Source organism: Borostomias antarcticus, assembly GCF_949987555.1.
Source record: "Borostomias antarcticus genome assembly, chromosome: 4".
NCBI classification, from domain to species: Eukaryota; Metazoa; Chordata; class Actinopteri; order Stomiiformes; family Stomiidae; genus Borostomias; species Borostomias antarcticus.
Window position 1 is genome coordinate 34,862,424 of NC_140237.1, and position 21,073 is coordinate 34,883,496.

Genomic DNA, 21,073 nt, shown 5'->3' on the forward strand with positions numbered 1-21,073 from the left:
CGACGGACGCATCGAGTGGTTCACAGGGCCCTGGAGCCAGGTAGGACCACAGCAGAGGGCTAACCTGTGTGTGTGTGTGTGTGTGTGTGTGTGTGTGTGTGTGTGTGTGTGTGTGTGCGTGCGTGCGTGTACGCGTGTGTGTGATTTGCAATATGGTAAAGCGGGTCATCCCATGACCGCAGGGTTGACGGTTCGATTCCCGGCTCCTCCTGTCCACAAGTCGACGTGTCCTCAAGCATGATACTGAACCCCAAATTGCTCCCAGTGAGCAGGCTAGCGCCTTGCATGGCACCTGGTCACCATTGGTGTGTGAATGTGTGTGTGAACGGGTGAATAAGAGGCCTTCATTGTCAAGCACTTTGTCCATTAAGCCTTAAGGTAGAAAGGCGCTATATAAGTGCAGTCCATGTATATGTTACGGATGCTTCATGGTTGTGGATGACGTCAACGGCCCCTACGCTGTGTGTGTACGGGGTCTCTTCCCACAGTGTTCTGCGGAGTGTGGCCCGGGCAGCCAGCAGAGGGCGGTGGTGTGTCTGATGAGGTCGGACGAGGGCTTCGCCGTCATCCCCCCCTACGAGTGCTCGTCCCTGGACCGGCCTCTGGGCCAGCAGACCTGCAACCTCAAAGGCTGCGGGGCGAAGTGGTACCACACCGAATGGAGCGCGGTGAGTAGCTACATACACTCACACACACACACACACACACACGCACACGCACACGCACACACACGCACACACACACACACACACACACACACACACACACACACAATGCGAGTATGAGGCTAACACCGTAAGTCCGTTCTTCTCCCTGCAGTGCTCCAAAACGTGTGAGGGGGGGTTCCGCGTGAGGGAGGTGCGCTGTCTCTCTGACGACTTGCTGACCAGCGACGGCTGTGAGGAGCAGCTGCGGCCGGCGGAGAGGGAAGACTGCAGCGCAGAGCCCTGCATCCCTCACATAGGTCAGTCACTGTCCCTCACATAGGTCAGTCACTGTCCCTCACATAGGTCAGTCACTGTCCCTCACATAGGTCAGTCACTGTCCCTCACATAGGTCAGTCACTGTCCCTAGGTCAGTCACTGTCCCTCACATAGGTCAGTCACTGTCCCTAGGTCAGTCACTGTCCCTCACACAGGTCAGTCACTGTCCCTCACACAGGTCAGTCACTGTCCCTCACATTGGTCAGTCACTGCTGCATAGGTCATCGCTACGCTGGCAAGATGGGTCTGAACTTCCCCAACCACTAACGGCTCGGTTGCAGTACATTTCCATTTCCCAAACAATGTGAAACAAACTGTACTTACAGGTTAACATTTTGAGAATTCCCTAATATATGAAATGATTTAGCTCAGAAACATAAAACCTTCCTGACTGACGTCATCGTTGTTTCTTGTGTTCCAGACGAGAACTGCCGAGACAAGTTCTTCAACTGTAACGTGGTGGTCCAGGCCCGTCTGTGCGTGTACGACTACTACAAGACGACATGCTGCGCCTCGTGCTCCCGCGTGGCCCACAGACAGTCAACACACAGGGGGCGCAACAGATAGCCCTCTCATCCCCCGGCCTAGCACCTCCAGGTGGGGCCAGACACAGTACCCAGGGAAGGCTCTCCATCGCCGGGTCAAACACACTGACCTGGGTGGGGTAGAGGACGGTCTGGGATCCAGCCTATGTGCGGACATTGTCATATTGAAGTGCTGTAACTATAAACTGAAAAAGTCAGTGAGGAAAATGTCTTGAAAGGGGTAGAGGGTCGGAGGGGGGAGGGGCTTGGAGACAGCCTTTGAGAAACCGAATAGCTGATGAGAAGGACTTGTGTACATGGGAGATGAGTGGAGCTCTGGTGGAGCAAAAACAGGACACCAAACAGTAGAGTCTGGAACCAGTTCATGGATCGTAACAGGAACCCTCCAATAAAAAAAAGGATCCGTGTCTTCTCTCCGTGTTTCATGGGAAAGCGGTTTGTGGCCGTCATTCATTCACCTGGCCCGTGAAACGACAGCGAGGAGAAGGGCTGCTACATCGATGCTGGGACTTGTAGTCCTTGTTTCTACAGTACCGCATCGATGCTGGGACTTGTAGTCCTCGTTTCTACAGTACCGCATCGATGCTGGGAATGTAGTCCTCGTTTCTACAGTACCGCAGGCCTCACGGATTAAAGGATGTAAAAAGAGAACAGGATTCAAGCGTTATGTCTGAGATAATGTATAGACTGTACACACATTCTAATAAGCTTATTTTACTCTAAACCATCCACATATTTATGGTATGATGATTAATATCTCCATGTAGTATGAAGTTGCGCTTGATCTTGAGTCACCACTAAGTACTGTACAGTATGTGTAAGGAATTCAGCAACAATTGCCTCCCACATCAACCGTTTAGTTGACCAAAAATGTCTATATCTTCAGGCTCAGTATTTCCTCATGCATTCGTGGTGATGTCAAATATCCTCGTCCTTGTCTGTCACGCAACACAGCTGTCCACCATGATCACGTCTTGTTGTGCCTGTGTCATATATTTTGCAGCACTGCCTTGTTTGTGTGTACAGATGTATGAATGACTGACTGACTGACTGACTGACTGACTGAATGAACGAATGAATGAATGAATGAATGAATGAATGAATGAATGAATGAATGAATGAATGAATGGACAACTTGTTGAAAGGAAGACTGTTCAGCAAATACTCCCAGTGACTGAACAGAGAGCCCTGTTTATTTATTTTCCGGGCTCCCAGGGGGGGTGGCGCTGGTTTATCGGCCACCAGTGGCCCCTTTTGGCTGCAGGGTTTAGTGTCTGTTGACCTCTCCACCAATGGCTGCGTCAGGCAGGGATGTAGGCATTCCAGAGCCCACGGGATGGTTAAAGCAGATGCTTAGACACAGGCTAATACCTTTTTACTGTAAAGGAAAGTGTTCCCATTTGCCAGGGATAAAGACCATGCAACTGTGTGCTCTAGTGGAGATTGATGTACAACATTTGTCCCCCAAAGCTGGTATATTCACTCATTTTTTCCTGTAATTCTACCTTGGTCAATGAAATAATTTTTATTCAGGTAAATACAGTAATCACTTTAATCAAACACCTTCAACCCTACATTGATTGTCATTGATGGATGAAAGTTTTAGGACTTTAATTTGTCCATAGAATTACTTTGATTCCATCCAGTCAAGTAGTGGATGAGAACTGTGTGTGTGTGTGTGTGTGTGTGTGTGTGTGTGTGTGTGTGTGTGTGTGTATGTACAGTATGTGTATAATGAGGTACACTGTCTGGTATGATCTCAGCAGTCAGCAAAAACATGCTCTAATCTGTACAGTGTATGTAACAGTTTATTATTATGTGCCATATTGATGTAACACTATTATTTATCAAAACACAATCATGAGAGTATGACTTACTGTAAATGCCAGACTATGTCAGTATTTGAAGTACTAATGCAAATAATGTATCATTATTCATATTACTTCAGATTTGATATGTGCATGTTTTGATTGACATGCAGTGCTTTTGACAGTATGAATAAACTACTAATTATGTTTTTACAAACTTTGCATAGTGTTATGTGTGTCAAAGGAGATTGAAAATATGTAGTAGCCTACAGATAACATATTAGTAATAAACTATAACTTTCTATGTAAGATATTTGTTTTATAAATTAATACTAATAATTTCTGAAACAAAATATCTAACATTGATAGTTATACGGGAAAAGAATGGTTTCCTTTGGCCTCTGTGGTGAGGAAAGTACTCCATCTAGTGGAGATCTAGGATACTGCGTCACCAATAGGCTATTGAAACCATGTAGAAACACTCCAGCGGATTGGAGGACTGATATCTGTGTGCCATCTGGGAAAAGGTTGGAGTGAAAGGATGAACATGTGGAGGTTTGGAGTATAAACGCTATCCTAGGTGCGCTGGCTTACAGCCACTCACAAAAATATGGCAAATGTAACAGTTTATTTAGTTTGAGTATTTTATGAGATCTGAAGAATGTTTGTATACGAATTATATCTCCTAACCCATGCCGAGAGAGAGAGAGAGAGAGAGAGAACATAAATGAAGACATGGTTTTTGGAGAGTAATGTTCTCCCTACAGGAGCATTATCAGTCCCTAAAACAAGGGGCAACAGAGACACATCCTGTGCTGGGGGTAGTCAGGCCAGTAGATCAAGCTGTCAACTCCGTAGATGAAAACAGACCCAGAATTGTCCCTCCAGCGATACCGGACCCGCGTGACTGGCACGGCCTGCAGTTGGTGTCTCTGTTGGATAACCCGGCGCCGGGGCCAACGGGAGTAGGATTCCTGCACCATCCGCCGCGATGCCCTGTTGACTTCCTCCTTGTGGAAGCTGGCGAAAGGCTGCACCTTTGGGCCCACGGCAGTATGGAGGATCTCTCCCATGGCCCAAGTCAGTCTCTCCTCTGGGATGCCTCCGGGTTCGTATAGCACGTAGTGTTGGACGTGACAGTGGTAGTCCACGCGCAGCTCTTTGAAGTAGCACAGCTGGCCCTCTCCTGTGCACATCTCACAGCAAATTTGGCCCAGAGTCATGCAGGAAGTGCACGGCACCACCCGTTCGCCCTTGCACTCTGCACAAGGCCTCTTTGTTCCCCTTGCCCGGCACACTGGGCAGCGCCTGTGAGTGGAGCCCAGACACCGCCTGCACAGAACCCACTTCTGTCCCTGGCAGCAAGGGCATCGCTGCACTTGGTCGGTGTGGACCAGGCGATAGTTTAACACCTGGTTGGTGAACATCTTGGCCGGGGTCACAGGCACTTTCCAGGGCCGGGGCTCTTGGGGCTTCTCGGGAGGCTGCAGGGAGACCCCTTTACAGTGGGGTTCGAACCTCAAGCACACAGACCTCTGTTCTGTGAAGGTTTCCAGCCTGTAGCAGTATGCAGTCTCGTGACTAACTGCAGTAATGACCATCCCCCTGGCTGCAGCAGGTGAAAGGAGGGGTTTGTTTCGGAACCAGTCGCGAAGAATGTCGCGGATTGTCTGTTCTCCCAGAGGAGACTGGTTAAAACGGTTAAAAATCTCCTTTTTGGGCCCTGTCACCGTCTTCTTTTCCCTCCCTACTGAGGGATGTGGTACTGTGGTGTACAGAGAGGGCTCCAGTATCACATCAATCCGATATGCACCCTGATGCTCAGCTGCCATTTTGTGAAGGCCACATCACATCTACATCTAGTGTCCTGTAGTGTTCTGCACATAAGTTCTATGTTCATGATGTCATAATCAATAACCAATTCTTTTTTTTTTAAGTGTTCTACTACCAGACAATTTGATTAAATGACAAGCCAGATCACATACAATACAATCAAAGTTATTACTATGTTGTGTATAATACATACTAAAAAGTCTAATTATTTAAAATTGTATTCTTCTTTGTGTCAGGAAAGAATGTTAGCATCCAATAAAATTAAACATTCAAAATTGGTTAGGTTCTCTCACGCGGAACCATCTTGACGAAGTAGAAAATCACACGGAACTATTTCCTTGTAACATTGATGCATTGTTAGCATGGCAGGTCATCTGAACAGGTTGAGTTGTGTGTTCGCTCGCTTGTCAAACGGGATCAAACCGACATACAACGCTGGTAGGTTGTGTCTTTAGATGATGTTCAAGTTTATAATACTATAATACGATCTCTACGAACTGGCGTTACTAATGTCAATGTATCCATCCTAGCTAGTGCTAACTAGCTAGCGGTCGTAGTAGACCCATTCACACTAATGTTGGTTGCGATAGTTGCTAAAAGGGTTGTTTGGGTGTGACAGTACAGTATGATGATGATGATGATGATGATGACTACAGTATGTCTGCTAGCTTGTGGATGTCTTAATGCTGTAGATATCTTTCCACAGCTTGTTTCGTGCCAGCTCAGCACAAGTCCACTATGAGCCCTACCTCAGTAGATGATCCTTACTGGTGAGTTTATGAGCCCTGCCTCAGTAGATGATCCTTACTGGTGAGTTTCTAGCTGTGCATTTGCCATCATCACCACTGGGACATATCACAGCACTATAGTTTCAAACTAAGTTTGCTTGCATTGCATTGACTTCCATTGTAGCCCAGTGAGAGCCTGCATAAAAACTAGCTCAATACTGGAACCATCAGTGAAAATATGTCTCCAAGTTTCATGGTCATGGTAGACAGACCCCAAATAAGGCTAGATGTCCAAAATACCTATACTATAGAACATGCTCAAATTAAACCCATTCTTGTTAAACCCATTCTTTGTCAGGAAAAAATGAGTGAATATACCCATTCTTGGGAGAATGTGTAGTCTACACACGGTTCAGTTTTCCCACTGCATGGGTGGCGTTTCACCGCTTGTCATTCTCTCAAATTCAGTAAAGTGGAGATCGGTGTGACTTCAGACGGGAAGACGTTTGTGTGTTACCATCCCTCCCCAGAGGTTCCCTATGAACTGACACAGGTAAAGATCCTCTATCAGCTGCTACCCCGTCTTGTTACTTGTGTATACTGTGCTATCCCGTCTTGTTACTTGTGTATACTGTGCTATCCCGTCTTGTTACTTGTGTATACTGTGCTATCCCTTCTTGTTACTTGTGTATACTTAGACCTGGTCCAGGACAATATCTATACAGATAACGCCCTGTTACTCTCAATGCAATTTGCCTATGAAAGCGCTTCATCGACCCGGTCGTCCGAGTCTACAGACAAAACCGTTTCGTTACTCACCAAAGTAAACACATCGTTGGAAAGATGAAAGCCTTTTAACCATCTTAAATGGTGTTGAGAGACTTTAAGATGTAATGCATCATCCCCGACATGGGCGGCAGGAGTAGTAAACAAAGCGGAGAGCGCCGATTCGCCGGTAGAAGAAGACAGTCGATGCGCTGTGGATATAAAACATTTAAGTGTACAAATGTGCCCTTTATTTGAAAGGTGGGGGACTACAAACTGTAGCGCTTCAGGAGAAAAGGCTTTCATCTTTCCAACGATGTGTTTACTTTGGTGAGTAACGAAACGGTTTTGTCTGTAGACTCGGACGACCGGGCCGATGAAGCGCTTTCATAGGCAAATTGCATTGAGAGTAACAGGGCGTTATCTGTATAGATATTGCCCTGGACCAGGTCTAGTGTATACTGTGCTATCTTTTCTTGTTACTTGTGTATACTGTGCTATCCTGTCTTGTTACTTGTGTATACTGTGGAAATGCAGTTGACAAAATCATGTAATCAATAATTACAGTTCTTTTTTTTTTTTTTCAGTGGTCAACATGAATAATCAATAATCCAAATTACGTTCTTACCATTTTCAGCCAAATAATCATTGCTTTTGGTTTTCAAAAATTGGAGCCAATATGCCGTAATTTCCCATGCTTGTTAGTGTCTGGGACTCAGAATCAGGTTCTGGAAGAGCCATGTTCAGAGCTGGCCTCGCCAAACCCAATTCGCAAGAATGCGAAGGGTCTGGAAATCCTGTGTTTATTTTCAATTTCCAAGGGGCTTTATCAACAGTCAGACTAAAATGCCTCTGGAGGCAGTTGGATAGACCTATAACCAATCAGAGTGAATGAACCATTGGGTTCACAGAGTGAGTCACAGAGTGAACCCAATGAAATGTGGGTCAGTCGTATCAAGTGGGTACAGTCGTATCAATCCCGCTCCATATTAGATAAACGGTTGTGATAAACGGGCCAAACTGATCTACGGAGTGAAATAGAATCAGGCTACTGAAGCCAGGTTAGTTCAGACTGAGTCCCAGTCTTACAGCCACACGGTATGAAAAATGATTTGGTCCAATGAGGTTGAGTGATGTGGAACTCAACTGCAGGCACCTGTGTGCTTTTCGTGTGGTGGTGTCCACAATCTCCAGGAATATTATTTGGCTTTGAGCACCAAAAGCAGTACTACTAGAGGTTAGAACTATAGCAGACTTCTGTGTCGCACATTGTGCCCAAATGATTCTCCACTTTAAATGTCTGGGGTTCGACTCTGCAGCCCATTCCACGGCCAGACGCCCTGACCAGTCCGGCGGAGACCCATGACCAGGTTCTGAAGGCCCACCTGAGCAGGGAGGTTCTGCAGAACAAACAGGCCCCCACCATCGAGGAGCTCAGCAAGATGTTTCACACCACCAAGCACCGCTGGTATCCTGTGGGACAGTAAGTACATTGCTGAAGCCCTTGTCTAAATGACACTCCAGATTTGAGAGGTCAGAGGTTCTTGCTGCTTTATAGTTTTGTCATAATAATACATACCTTCTTATAATATACATAACTTTTACCAACATTGAAATGTTAGGTCCTTGCTACAGTTCGTCTCCCTGCTCACATGGGATTGATTGAGTTTCCATCTGAAACACTAGCAATGTGGTTCATGTGAATGACAGGAGGGTTATCTATATAACAATAGCCTACAGTGGTAGCCAAAATTAAAAGCCGTTATCATTATTACGAGCTCAGTAAACATGATGATCTGGTTGGCATCACATTCCCAGGCCAGACCTGGTGCCCCAGTCGAAACATTCTGATTGTGAAACGTGACGTATACATTCTTGCAAAAGCACTACTTTTCTTACGGTTTCTCTGTTTACTTAGGTACCACATGCGACGCAGGAAGAGGGACCCTCCGAAAGACAGATAGAGACTGAAGTATACGAATGTTTTGTGTTGTTGTAACTAAATTAAAATGTACAAATCACTCAATAGTACCGTTTTTTTTGTATTAAGAACATTCTCGCATATATTCTTTGATGTCCCTTGAATGTGACTGTTAACAGTGCAGTTTCCCCTGGGGATTAATAATGTAGTTACTACCTACACTTGAAGCTCCAGAAACATCAGTATTTGCAGTTCCAGTTGATATGAATGGAAGCAAACACCAACACCTCCAACAACAATGTGGTGATAAGTGTAGCCTACTGTACCAATATTATTACTGGTGTGTATTCCTCTCACCCTTGAATCCATTTCATCTGTAGTTAAGCCAGTCTCAAGAAAATGGAGAAATGCCAAATGGGTCCATGTCTTCTGGCTACCACACCTACGTGGACAATAAACCTACCAATATTTATCACATATTGATTCCTGTGGGACAGAACGTGTAGCCTACGGTTTTCAGTTACAGTTAAATATCCTCTGCCTGGATTACTGCAGCTCCCTCCTTGCTGAGGCCCCGGCATCAGCCATTAAACCTCTGGAACTTGTCCAGAAAGCTGCTACTCGCCTGGTGTTCAACCACCCAAAGTTCTCTCACACAACTTCCCTCCTCCGTTCTCTATACTGACTCCCTGTAGCGGCTCTCATCCAGTTTAAAACTCTGGCACTAGCCTACAGGGCAATGAAAGGAACAGCCCCCTCCAACCTCCAGGCCATGGTCAAACCCTCCACCCCCTCCTGGCCGCTACGCTCTGCTACTTCGGGGCGACTGGTTGAAGTCTGAGGTTCCTGCGGTCGATCAACACAGTTACGGGTCTCCTCTGTCCTGACCCCACACTGGTGAAATGAACTGCCCACTGAATTCAGGACGGCAGAGTCACACATCTTTCACTGCATGCTCAAATGTATGTATTCTTTATTCTATACTGTAACTGTACACATGCTGTACATACTGTATGGGTGTATATAGTCCCTGTTTCCCTCTTTTTTATTACTATTCTGCATCTAGTGTTTTTCTTCTCTTCCAACCCTGCTGTGATTTCCACTGCTGAAACACCTCATTTCTATGCATGCTTCAGCAGTTTAAGAATTGTATCTTACACAAGTGGAGTTGGTGTTTGATTGATACAACAGGTGATTCAATCAAATCTCTGAGTTTGATCTGAGGTTTGTCAGTGAACTTTGACATTAGAACCCTGTAATTAACAAAGGGGTAAAAAAGACAGGACGTGAACAAGAGGAAGAGTTATACCAAATAGAATGTGTTACTGTAAGGGGAGTGATATTTTACAGGTTCCTGGGCAGGCTGGCTAGACATCCACCCTGTATTGTGCCGATCAGAAAAAGCGCCTTTAGTCATTCTGCATTCTCTGTTAAGGCATCACAGGAATGGAACTTTGTGCCGGGGCACATCAGAGAACTTAGTAGCTACTGTACCGCTCCTTCAGTGAGCAATTAAAACCATGGCTTTTTAACAACCAGACATGTGTACACTGCATGTCCAATGTTGCTTGTTTGTTCTGCCCTTTGTGTATGCTTGGTCTTCTCAGTTCCTGCATGCTCTCAGTATTGTTTTTAGAGTAATTCTGTTTTTTTAACCTCTGTAATGTATTAGAAATGTACTGTATTTTATGCTTTTCTTACAGGTTTCCTTTTAAATATCTGGCCAGGGACAGCAGATGGAAACTAGCCATTTGGGCTAAATCTGGCTCATATATAGTATTGTACTATGGATGTATGTGCATTGTCCCTTCACAAATAAATAAATACAAAATACCCATGGAATTGATTTACCAGTTGGTTTTTAGATACATATAAGCCTTTATTTATACAGGAAAGAGTAGGAACAATACAAAGTAGTGACAAAGTACATGGGTAAAGAAGAGTTGAATAATCATTAAACAGTAAGGAAATTACTATAATGGCATTTACAATCTACAGTCCCATACTGTAGGTATCAGTGTTTGCAGGGGAATAAGGGATGGTAGATTGTTTTGTTTCTGAAAGGAGTTCCAGAGTTAAGGGCCCGTAATGCGAAAAGCAGTGTTTCCCTAATTCGTTCTAGCTGTAGGGATGTTTAATGCTAGCGGTACGTGTGAAGGATATTTAGAAACATTAAATGTAAATCCAATCCCAACTATTTTCGGTGTATGTCCTTTGGAAAGCAGGGTTACCACCCATCAAGCAAATGCAATTGCCTCACTCTTGGCTCGTGTTCTCATTCTTTTTAGTTGGAAGTCTGAAAAAACATTTCTTGCAATGGGTGAAGGAAGTTATGTTAAACTTGAAGCTTGAGAAGCTGATGTACACCATACATGGTTCCCACAATAAATTGAATATGGTACGGAATCCCATTTGAGAATTATCCTTTACATGATCAGTTATGATTGTGTGACACTGTGACTGTAGGCCGCTATGACTTACAGTAAAGGTGGCGTCAACTAATATACTACAGACTGTAATGGATGCCCTTTTGCCTACTTTAATATGCTCATTGTTATATTGTTACTTGATCTGTTTTCGTATAAAAACATAAAATGTTAAAATAAAGTAAAAAGTTTAAAAAAGAAACATGAAATGTGAGGAGGCCGGCCCGTCTTGGCTGTGGTCCCACATGAGGCCGTCCTGCTCTATGTGGCTTATTTCTCGCTGTCGTAGGTGCTGCTGAAAGGTACGTTTTTCATGAAAGACATTTTGGACTTTTGTGTAAACTTCAGGCCCTTTTTGCCCTGGCTCACTCCAAGTGGCACATAAGAAACATGGCTCAGTTTTACTTTAGACCTGTGAAAAAAAAAAAATATCATTGAATAATAGACAATAATAGACATTTGTCTGTAGAGATAATCTGGCCTAATTCAATGTTACTCCAACTTTAAGTCGTTTTATGTTAGAACCATATATTTCTGCTAGGGAATGATGATCTTATGAGTCAGTAGAATATTTTTGGAAATGTACACAAAATGATTTTACCTTTGGGGGCAGTGGCACTGGGTCCTGGTTGGTTGCTCTGAAAAAGATCCTCCAGCCTGGGGTAGTTCTTTATGATGTCTGGTCGCTGCAGCAGTTTCAGGAAGCGTGTGCAAGTATCATTTCCCTTAAGCATCATCTTATCTAGCAGGTCAACTGTGCTCTCATGGGTCTTCAGGAGGGTGTATACCGGATCCGTCACCAGTTTCTCCTGATGTACATACTGAAGGATAATGGGGTCTATCATCAAGATGTCGATCAGTTCAATCTTGTTCTTACGCAGTTCCTCCATGCTGACATTCACAGGGAGAGACCAAGAGAAAATATGTTTAGAGGGATTTAGTTTCTTTCTTTTTTTAATTTAACCTTTATTTTACTAGGTGGTCCCATTGAGATCAAAGATCTAATTTACAAGGGGGAGACCTGGCCAAAATAGCAGCATTTAAAGTTACAGACAAAAACAACAATAGAACACAGATTACAGAGTGTACAAATTGTCATCATGATACAATTACAGAGACCCGAGGTTATTTACTCATAAGTATTACAAATAGTCACATTCAGACCTCTTAGCTAAGCAAGTTAAAGTTCTCATTCAATTTGCTAGTTAGACTAACATGAATAGGCTTGCATGCAATGTGATTGTGACCTCAATTATGCAAGTGAATTTGAGAAATCACCCTTCCTTCTTCACTGGCCAGAGCCTGATTCAGGTATCCCACAATGCACCGCCTATATTACGGACACAGTCAGTCATCCATGATTGGATGGAATATGTAGATGGGGTTCAATTTGATAGAATACTAGACTAAGGATAGTAAATTGCCAGATTGGGAACCTTATAATGTCTAGTTGTGTACCCAGGACTGGAGGAATTGATTAAGTGCCGATAAGATATTGTAAGGACTTGCATAAGAAATCCAATGTACCTGTACTGGTTATATAGCAAATAAATGTTATGTTCTATACAAAAACACAGACAGGCGAAACAGTTCGCAACCCAGTTTAGCGATAACACCATTGAGTTTCGGGTTTAGGAAGACCCTAACCCTTAAACCTACACCTGACCCTAAACTCTGGTGTTCTTGCTAAACTGCGAAAAGTAATCTCGCCTACGGGCGGAGTTTGCATGTTCTTCCGTGTTTGCAAGTATTTCCCCCAGGGGTGGGGTGGGGTGGCCATCAGGGGTGGGGTGGCCATCGGGAGCCCCCCGCCCCCCAACAAATATAAATGATCCCCCCCAACTCGCCAACAGTTTATGATTTCTAATAGGAAAGCGGGGAAGCCGCTCATTTCACGATTACAAAGCGATTACCGATTCCCGATTAGCGAAACTGAAAGTGTCCCATCTCAGGAGGGGGCGTTTATCCACATAGCCCCTATTCAACTGAACTGCGTTTATGAAGTTGCCATTACTGAGACGGTACATTGACGTTAGATAGCCTACAGATAGATAAACACACTAATGCTGAGCTTAATGGTGCATTCGTTTGTGGTCGGAGGTGGCAAGTCGCAAGTGGCAAAATACCTACCTCCTCCGACCTGTGTGCATTCCAGCTATAGCGAATGATATGATGATGATATGATATATTGACATCAGCCGGCAACTGGGGGCTGAGAAACATCCGGATTCACGACGAGGAAGTGCGAGTTCATGCGGTGTTTTATTTAATCATTCCTAGTAGCAAGTCGCAATTTGCACCTCCCAGTTATAAACGAACGCACCATAAGTCAATTGGTAATTAACCAACTCGCTGACAACACCACTGCTAAAAAGAAAGCTAGTCTACCTGGTAGGGAGTGACCATAATTGACCCAATTTGTAAGCTAGCCTAGTAAATTTACCATAATTTATGTAACGTTAGTATAAGTTAACGTTATAACTTGTTTTGAATTCTGGCTTGCTATGATAACGTTATTACCTGCTGCTGCAGATATGCTCAGCTTGTCACCGTGTTTTCCAGTTTCAACACTTTCTGCGGTTAGATTTCGTGCGGACTTCTTCACCTACTCTGATTTAATGGCGAATCAACATGTACAGTTGCATACTGCCACCTACTGTATCGGAATAAGTAACATTAGGTTAGATAGCTGATATGCACTTTGCCAGTTGATTTCAATATTGAAACCAGACCAGGTCCAGCCTGGCTTATGGGCGGGCCGGGGTGCCTTTGGTGGCGGGGGTGCAAAAAATGGCATAGCACCGGCTTGTTTCTTTTCGGGTCTGGTTAGCCCTTCTCAGTCCTGTTGTCGTATTACGCTCGCTCATGCCAGACAACAGTCCTTTTCAGATCCATTCACTTCGCCGTCAAAATAAATCGGTGTCGGCCTATTTAGGAGAGGCGCTCATATTTACAAGTTTCAGATAAACATGAAACTTCACTTACCTAAGCAAAAGGGTCTATTTAAACAAATGCTGGGTTTTGAAGCCTCGGCGCTACCATTAAAGGAGTAGTAAAGGGAAAAATCATGTTTAGCCCTGTTTTAAGGTTACTTATGATCATATAGCCTACAATGGTTCAGATCAAAACGTTGACAAAACTAGCACTTTTGAGAAAGTTGATAATTGCTCTACCACCGTTTTGGTCATACAATGGATGTGTATAAACTGTATAATCTTGATATTATATTCATATGAACATATGAAAGTACAGTTTAGTATTGGCCCAGAAGTAAATTGCAAGTAACATGGTTCTTAGATAAGCTAAGTTTAGGCAGACCTGAAAGCCCAATTGTAATAATATCAGAACTGTAAACATAGCACAACAGAATTCGGTAATACACAACTCATGACTCAAACTTTTCTCATATGCTTTATTAAACACACAAACACACAGTAAAATTAGAAATATGTTGTAATTTTGCACATGTGCTCTCAGGACTGGCCAGTGGTTGTGACCATCTTTGGAATGAAGAGAGGCAAGTAATGCACATGTAAATGTGCATAGAAGTAAGAAAAACAACGACAACATGTATATACATATAGACTGTTGTTTTGCAGACTACATCTGGACAGAAACATCAGGATTGGTTTGCACTGTTGACAGGTTTTCATTGTCCTAGGAATCAAAACACCACCAATGGGGTAAAAAGCGAGAAGTCATTTCGCCAACTGAGTAGTTCTGCACACACGTGGGATGTGTGTGTGTGTGTGCATATGCTGGGTAGTACCTACAGACGTGTGTGTGTGTGAAAACTATGTTAATAAAAGGGGGGTTCATGGCATATGAAATGTGGTATGTGTGTGTTTATATGGTGGCTAGTACCAACATGTGTGTGTATGTGTGTGAGAACTGTATGTTAATAAAAGCTGGAGTTGATGGCATAATTAATCACCTACTTCTGGGGTTTCTGTCCTTCCACATGGACCTGCCCTCAGCCACTCTGTTGTCATCTACACAATAAACTAATATTGGTAAATGTACAGTAATCAATTAGTAGTGTAAGAAATTGAGGTAATCCAAGAATTGGTTTCACTCACTCTCTTGTGGGCACTTCTCAGACTGTAGCTGTGATTTCATGCTTGACTTCCACAGTAGTGGGGGTGGGATTGGGCTGGAAGGAGAGTGTGAGAGAGAGAATAGCAGATGGAGAAACACTAGGGAGGAGAGAGGGAGACAACACAGTACAGAATGCATGTATTCCTTTCCCACCCCACCCCCCTCACCCTTTGATTGTAAACACACTATCAGATGTTTGGTTCAAATGAATAGAACCCAATTCCCACTGATCCCGGACTAGGTGTAGCCCCACCTGGTCTCCTAGCCCCAGCCCCCTACTGACCGGGTCCCTAACCCTATCCCAGCCCCACCCTGGGAGACCCCTACTACCCCTGACCCTAACCCACCACCTACAGGGGACTACACACCTATCTGACAGTTTGACAGTTTGGCTTAACATCAAATCACCCTGTAGTGAGGTCCCCTGTCTCATATCACGAAGCTGTCAGTCATAAATACATGTCTGTGCCACTCCCATTGCTGAATTTGCAGAGAAGCTTAGCACAAACCTGGCTACAGTCGACAGTAACTACTCTCTTCTGCACTTCCCTTTGAAAGCCTTCACCTTTACTGTGTCTGTCTCCCTTTGATATCTGTGTCCCACGTGTTCTGCCTCGAATCCTTCACCGCCATTCTTAATACTCACCTTTTCCAAAGTGAACTTTCATTATTTCATCATCATTCAGTTTCAGCGCTCTGTTTGCAGTCTCGCCTGCTTCCTCATTACCCACCACACACTGCGGCTGGCGCTAGACTCCCCACATCCTTGACCTTCATTGAATAAGATTGTTTATTTTTTGTGTTTTTGTGTTTGTTTGTTTTTTTAAAGTAGGCCTATTTTGAAATCAGCTACCTGTTTGAATTAATTCATGTATGTATTTATATTTATAAAAGGTACAAGTCCATGTCCATTTTGGTGAAAGTGGCCTGCACTCTATGAGCATTATTGAAGCCCTTAGCTATTTGTAAATCCCTCTCTAGACTACAATTTCTAGGCCAACACCCTTACACATGGTCACAAATTCAGACGAATCATCATATGTACTGTAAGTAGCCTAAATTATGTTTTGACATTAATTTGGGTGCCAAAACATTTCCTGTCTGTCCAGGGCAAGGTCACAAGTGGTAGAAGGACCAGCACTCACAAATTCCCAAAAATTGATGCTTTATTGCTTTACAGCAACATACTAGACAGGCAGGACGAACGTTTCATGTTCCAGCTCTTCGGCAAGGTCACACCAAGGGGTGCAGCACTACTTTACTACTTTACTCTACTTTACGATCACTTCTGTGTATACGGACTTGGGTGTTCCCTCCATATTATGTGTTTCTCAGAGATACAGGCAGCTGAAACATCATCTCCCTCTAAGGAGCTGTTCTCCCAGCCTGACACTGTTTACAACACGTCCTCACCTGCCTCTCTCGCAGTGGATAGGCTCTCTGAATTACTTGATAGATGCTGTAGACAGACAGACAGACAGACAGATAGATAGTTGGATAGATAGATAGATAGATAGATAGATAGATAGATAGATAGATAGATAGATAGATAGATAGATAGAAAGATAATTCCCCAAGGGGGAAATTTGGCGTTTCAGCAGTGGAATTACAGTAAGGTTGGGAAAAAGACACTAGATACAGAGTAATAGGATACAAAGAGGAAGAACATGGACTATAAACATCCATATGTACAGCATGTGTACTGTATAGAATAGAATAAAACATATATACATGCTAAACTTTCTATTCAGGCTTAGTGTATGAGGTATCCAGGAGTGACCAGTAATCAGGATATTCGTTCAATTACATGAGTTGTTGTGAGAGAAGACATATTAGGCCTATTTGTGTGTTTTTTGGTATGACTATGGACCAAATGTATATCGGGAGTGGTATCCTGCTGTGTTCTAAGCACAGGCCATGTTTACTGAGTACAGACATAAAATGGCCCCTAAGTGACGATTAGCTCGCTGGCCGGCCCAGCTGCAGTTAGCACAGTGGGGGTCTTTCCTACAGGCCATTAGCCTGGATGTGACGTTTCTGCACCTCACTGACAGGTCTGATTATTTAATGCTTCTGTATCAATTTTAGCCATGTCTGACCATTAAAACTGGCTTTGGCTTTACTTCATGTCGTAGCAGAAATCTAACTTTATGTAAATACCTTTTGATTAAACAACATAGACTCCAATAAAATGCGACACAATAGCCAGGAGTAATTATGATAAATAAAACATGTTTATTCTCTCTTCACATTGTGTAATCAATAAATTACAATTATATTTACAATACAAAGGCATTAATAAATAAATACATTTTGTACAAAATCAAAAAATAAAGTCCTCTTCAAATACTGGGGTCATTGTTGGAATGAAATCTCATCGTATCTTTATGTTGGTGATCCTTGTGATAGGCATCAGTCTCATGGTGGTATTCAGCAGTGTCCAGAGAAGATGTCCAGCTGCTGCTGCTGGGGGGCCCAGTACTCCTGTGTGGCCGATTGTGCATCATAGCAGACGTCACTGGGAATCTGAGGAATGAACACAAGATGCATGGTGAGCCGTCTGCTGTCATTTCACATAGAAGTAACACCATTATTAGAATAGTGAGTATTTTCAAAACAACAGTATGAAATATATACTGTAAAAGAGAGATTAGATATCAACATACCTGGTAGGAGTGTGGCAGAGAGGAGAAGGGATGAGCTGGGGGGCTCTGATTGTAGGAGATGATCTCATCCTCCATGGTATTATAGCAGGGTTCCTGTGGGCTGTAGTGGGCTGCCGTGCTGCTCTGGGTCTGGTACTGGGTCTGGAGCTGGGTCTGGTACTGGGTCTGGTGATGGTTCTGGTGCTGGGTCTGGTACTGGGTCTGGTGCTGGGTCTGGTACTGGGTCTGGTGCTGGGTCTGGTTCTGGGTCTGGTTCTGGTGCTGGGTCTGGTGCTGGGTCTGGTGCTGGGTCTGGTACTGGGTCTGGTTCTGGTGCCGAGCCTGGTTCTGGGTCTGGGTCTGGTCCACAGCCCCGGTGCTTCTCTGAGACAGCCCATCCTCGCTGAGACCCAGCTGGGCTGACAGGTACGAGATGTAGCGGATGGTGAGGCGCAGGGTCTCGATCTTGGTCAGGGTCTGCCCCGCCGGGACCACCGAGGGGGGCAGGTAGCCTCTGAGATGGTGGAGGGCTTTGGTCAGATCCCTCATCCTCAGCTTCTCCCTCTCGCTGGCCGTCTGGCGCTTCTTGCCCGGGTACCTAGACCTGGGCTTCCTGCCGCTGGTTCCCTGGACGGGCAGAGTCTGGGGAACCTCCTTGACCCGGGGGGCCGGGGTGCTGAAGACGAGGCAGTCCAGAGGGTCCGGTCCGTTCACTCCACAGGGGAAGGACGCAGGGGAGAAACAGAAGGAGTCCACCGAGGAGGTGGGCGAGAGGCTGCTGCAGCAGCTGAAATAGCCAGGGTCCGAGCTGGCATCGTAGGTCTGCTTCAGGAGGTCCTCGCAGTCAAACAGGAAAGGTCCGCTTCCCTGGAGCTGGAGTGGAGAGCAGGAGGAGGACATGGCGCTGGGTAGTAGTGGTAGTCTTGCTGGAGCAGTGCTGCTACTGTTGCTGTGTGTCTCTGGCAAGGCGGACGGAGGATAGTGAGCAGGACGGGGGACGCTGGTCCATATATGAGGAGGGAGGTGCTAGGTGGCACCTCCACCGGCCACCTCCGGGCTTGGGAAATTCTGGGAACAGAGATGACACCCTGGGAGGGGGGGACCATGGGAAATGGCACAGCTCCAGGATGAGGTGCGATGTGGCAGCTCGGAGCAGGGAAAATAAACTAGACTGATTCACACTTTACTTCTAAAGGCTGGGAAGATGGCCCTATTAAGGCTGAGGAGTTTACCTCACTACAAGATTGGAGAGGATTCTCAGCTCCACAGTTAGTACAGTAATTCAAACTACAATATGTACAGTGTTAAAGATTTTAACTGATTAGATCACACAGTTAGGAAAATCTGCTGGCCCCCATACGCATTGTTTACCTTTAATGCATTTAACATAGTTGGCATGATACTTAGCTTCAATTTCATAGGTTTGAATGAATCATTCACAAATTAGACTGTTATAATTTGGCTCAGTATTTGTGGGGTGGGGGTGGGGGGCATACATGTATACTGTTGCTCCTTTCAAACTCTAATCCCATTTCCAAACAGTAATCTCACTTATCACCTCAGGTTTAAGTGAGGTTTAGAGGATCATCACTAGGATTCCTCCTGTCTGGTATCAGATTTCCTGTTCAGTCTGAGGGCACGCTCCTGTCAGGAAAGTGTGTCGGCTGTAAGGTGTGAGGAGTTCACACCTCCTCTCCTGTGACTCGGGAATCTCAGGCTTTAGACTGGGAGAGGCGCTGGACTAATGCTCCAGGCTTTGTCCTAATCTTTCATCTAGCCATGGACAAATCGGCTGCTGTTGTCGTCCGTTCGTGAGAAGATAACGTTCGGTTCGTCTCGCTGCTCGAGATGAGAATTCAGTAGCAATAGTGGCTGTGTGACAGCTGTTTGGCATTTCATTTTATTTGGCTTCAGGGCATGATGGTTTGAATCGCAGGTGCTTTGATGTGCAATAACATAAGCTGCCAAGTGCAAGGATTGAATGTCACTCACTCTTATGCTATTTGTTCTTATATTATATAACACTTCCGTAAGAGTGTGTTATTATACAGAGCGCGTAAGATTCATAACAGTTATTTATTTACCCTGATACTGATGACAGCTTGACTCCTCCAATGAGAGCATGACTCCTTGGTCAGACAAGGGTCTTCACAACTGTCACACAACATGTCATCCAAGCAGGGACAATCATAGCCTTTCTTTTCAGAAGAATTTCATGGAACCTGAATTGGACATGACTCATTACATTACAGTCATTGAGCAGACACTTTTATCCAAAGCGACATGCAATAATTGCAACGCCTGCCTCATCAATTGGAGTAGAGTGATCCTCTACCCTGGGAGGACCTGCCTTATCATCCGGGGTTGAGAGTGGTATCCCTCAGGTTGGGTATCCCCGGAAATAGGGGGAATTAGAGAAATGGGAGGAAAGGAAGAGAAAGAAGACCCAGAGACGTTGGCTCAGGAGGATGAGAACATGACGCCCTCACCAGACGTCCTCTGCGGTGAAAGGTGGAGCAGGAAGGGGGTCCTGAGAGCACACCAGAGTGCATTATGGGTGGACGTTCCAGCTTACAACACACCACCAACACCGGGAGGATGGGGGGACCTCTTCAACAGAGGTTCTGATCATTAGGGCTGGCTCCCCAGGCATGTTCAGCCTTGCCTCTGTGTGGACGGCGTGTTCAGGGTGTTGGATGTTTACAAAACAAGCAGCAGTGCTCGGCATCTATCTATTAGTTTCAATCCCGAAGGTGTGACGAGTGGATGGATGTAAGTGCATTCAGGAATAGTGCTCATGCTTACTACTGTATAATCCTATTAAGTAGTCCTTTTCTCATGATAGATGCTTAATGGGTCCAGAACTAGAAACAGAGTTCTAACAGCGACTGTGAGGTGTTCTGATAGGATTCCCCTCCGAGCAGTGCCGGGGGTCTGGGTGTGGGGTCTTCCCCTCTCTGGGCCCCCACCGGGCCGCCCTGTGCTGTCAGTGTTGAAGGGCCGTGGGATGGTGGAGCTGGTATCTGCCTAGGGTTCCCACCGACCACCGTGTCATATTTGACCCCTGGACTTAACAGGGTCCAAACGTGTGAACCGCTCACACACACACACACACACACGCACGTGCACGCACACACACACACACACACACACACAGACACACACACACACACACACACACACACACAGGGTTGGACTCTCACTGGATCATACGAGTAGAACAAAGGTATAGAAAAGACTGTGTCAATATGCCAATAGCATTTAATATAATTGTCTACTGAAATGTTGATGAAGGTTAATAAATGACTGTAATGTTTTTTT

The 21,073-nt window shown here is 44.9% G+C and overlaps 3 protein-coding genes and 1 long non-coding RNA gene across 4 annotated transcripts in view; 2 read left to right on the plus strand and 2 right to left on the minus strand.

Moving 5' to 3' along the window:
* Nucleotides 1–1,550, plus strand: part of thsd4 (thrombospondin type 1 domain containing 4) — a gene marked incomplete at both ends in the record, with an annotated part of 37,834 nt that extends 36,284 nt beyond the window's left edge. Inside the window, 4 exons of the mRNA XM_084437483.1 lie at nt 1–40; nt 489–668; nt 820–964; nt 1,405–1,550. The exon at nt 1–40 is cut by the window's left edge and continues 134 nt beyond it. Coding sequence (XP_084293609.1) covers nt 1–40; nt 489–668; nt 820–964; nt 1,405–1,550 — 511 coding nt within the window. The remainder of the gene's footprint in view (nt 41–488; nt 669–819; nt 965–1,404) is intronic.
* A 2,568-nt stretch (nt 1,551–4,118) lies between these two features.
* On the minus strand, nt 4,119–4,937 carry LOC311308522 (protein SSUH2 homolog; the record flags this gene model as incomplete). Its single annotated transcript, XM_084437484.1, has 1 exon — nt 4,119–4,937. One exon carries the CDS (start codon nt 4,935–4,937, stop codon nt 4,119–4,121), a length of 819 nt encoding a protein of 272 aa, XP_084293610.1.
* A 582-nt stretch (nt 4,938–5,519) lies between these two features.
* On the plus strand, nt 5,520–8,683 carry mrpl42 (mitochondrial ribosomal protein L42). Its single transcript, XM_084437089.1, has 5 exons — nt 5,520–5,607; nt 5,876–5,939; nt 6,366–6,450; nt 7,982–8,145; nt 8,581–8,683. The coding sequence occupies exons 1-5, from the start codon at nt 5,532–5,534 to the stop codon at nt 8,624–8,626; spliced, it is 435 nt and encodes a 144-aa protein (XP_084293215.1). The 5' UTR covers nt 5,520–5,531; the 3' UTR covers nt 8,627–8,683.
* A 1,807-nt stretch (nt 8,684–10,490) lies between these two features.
* LOC311308240 lies at nt 10,491–13,606 on the minus strand. The gene is made up of 3 exons (XR_014630421.1): nt 13,530–13,606; nt 11,611–11,900; nt 10,491–11,421 (listed from the first exon to the last, which is right to left on the minus strand). It is a non-coding gene; the product is annotated as an uncharacterized lncRNA (long non-coding RNA).
* Nucleotides 13,607–21,073: the final 7,467 nt, after the last annotated feature.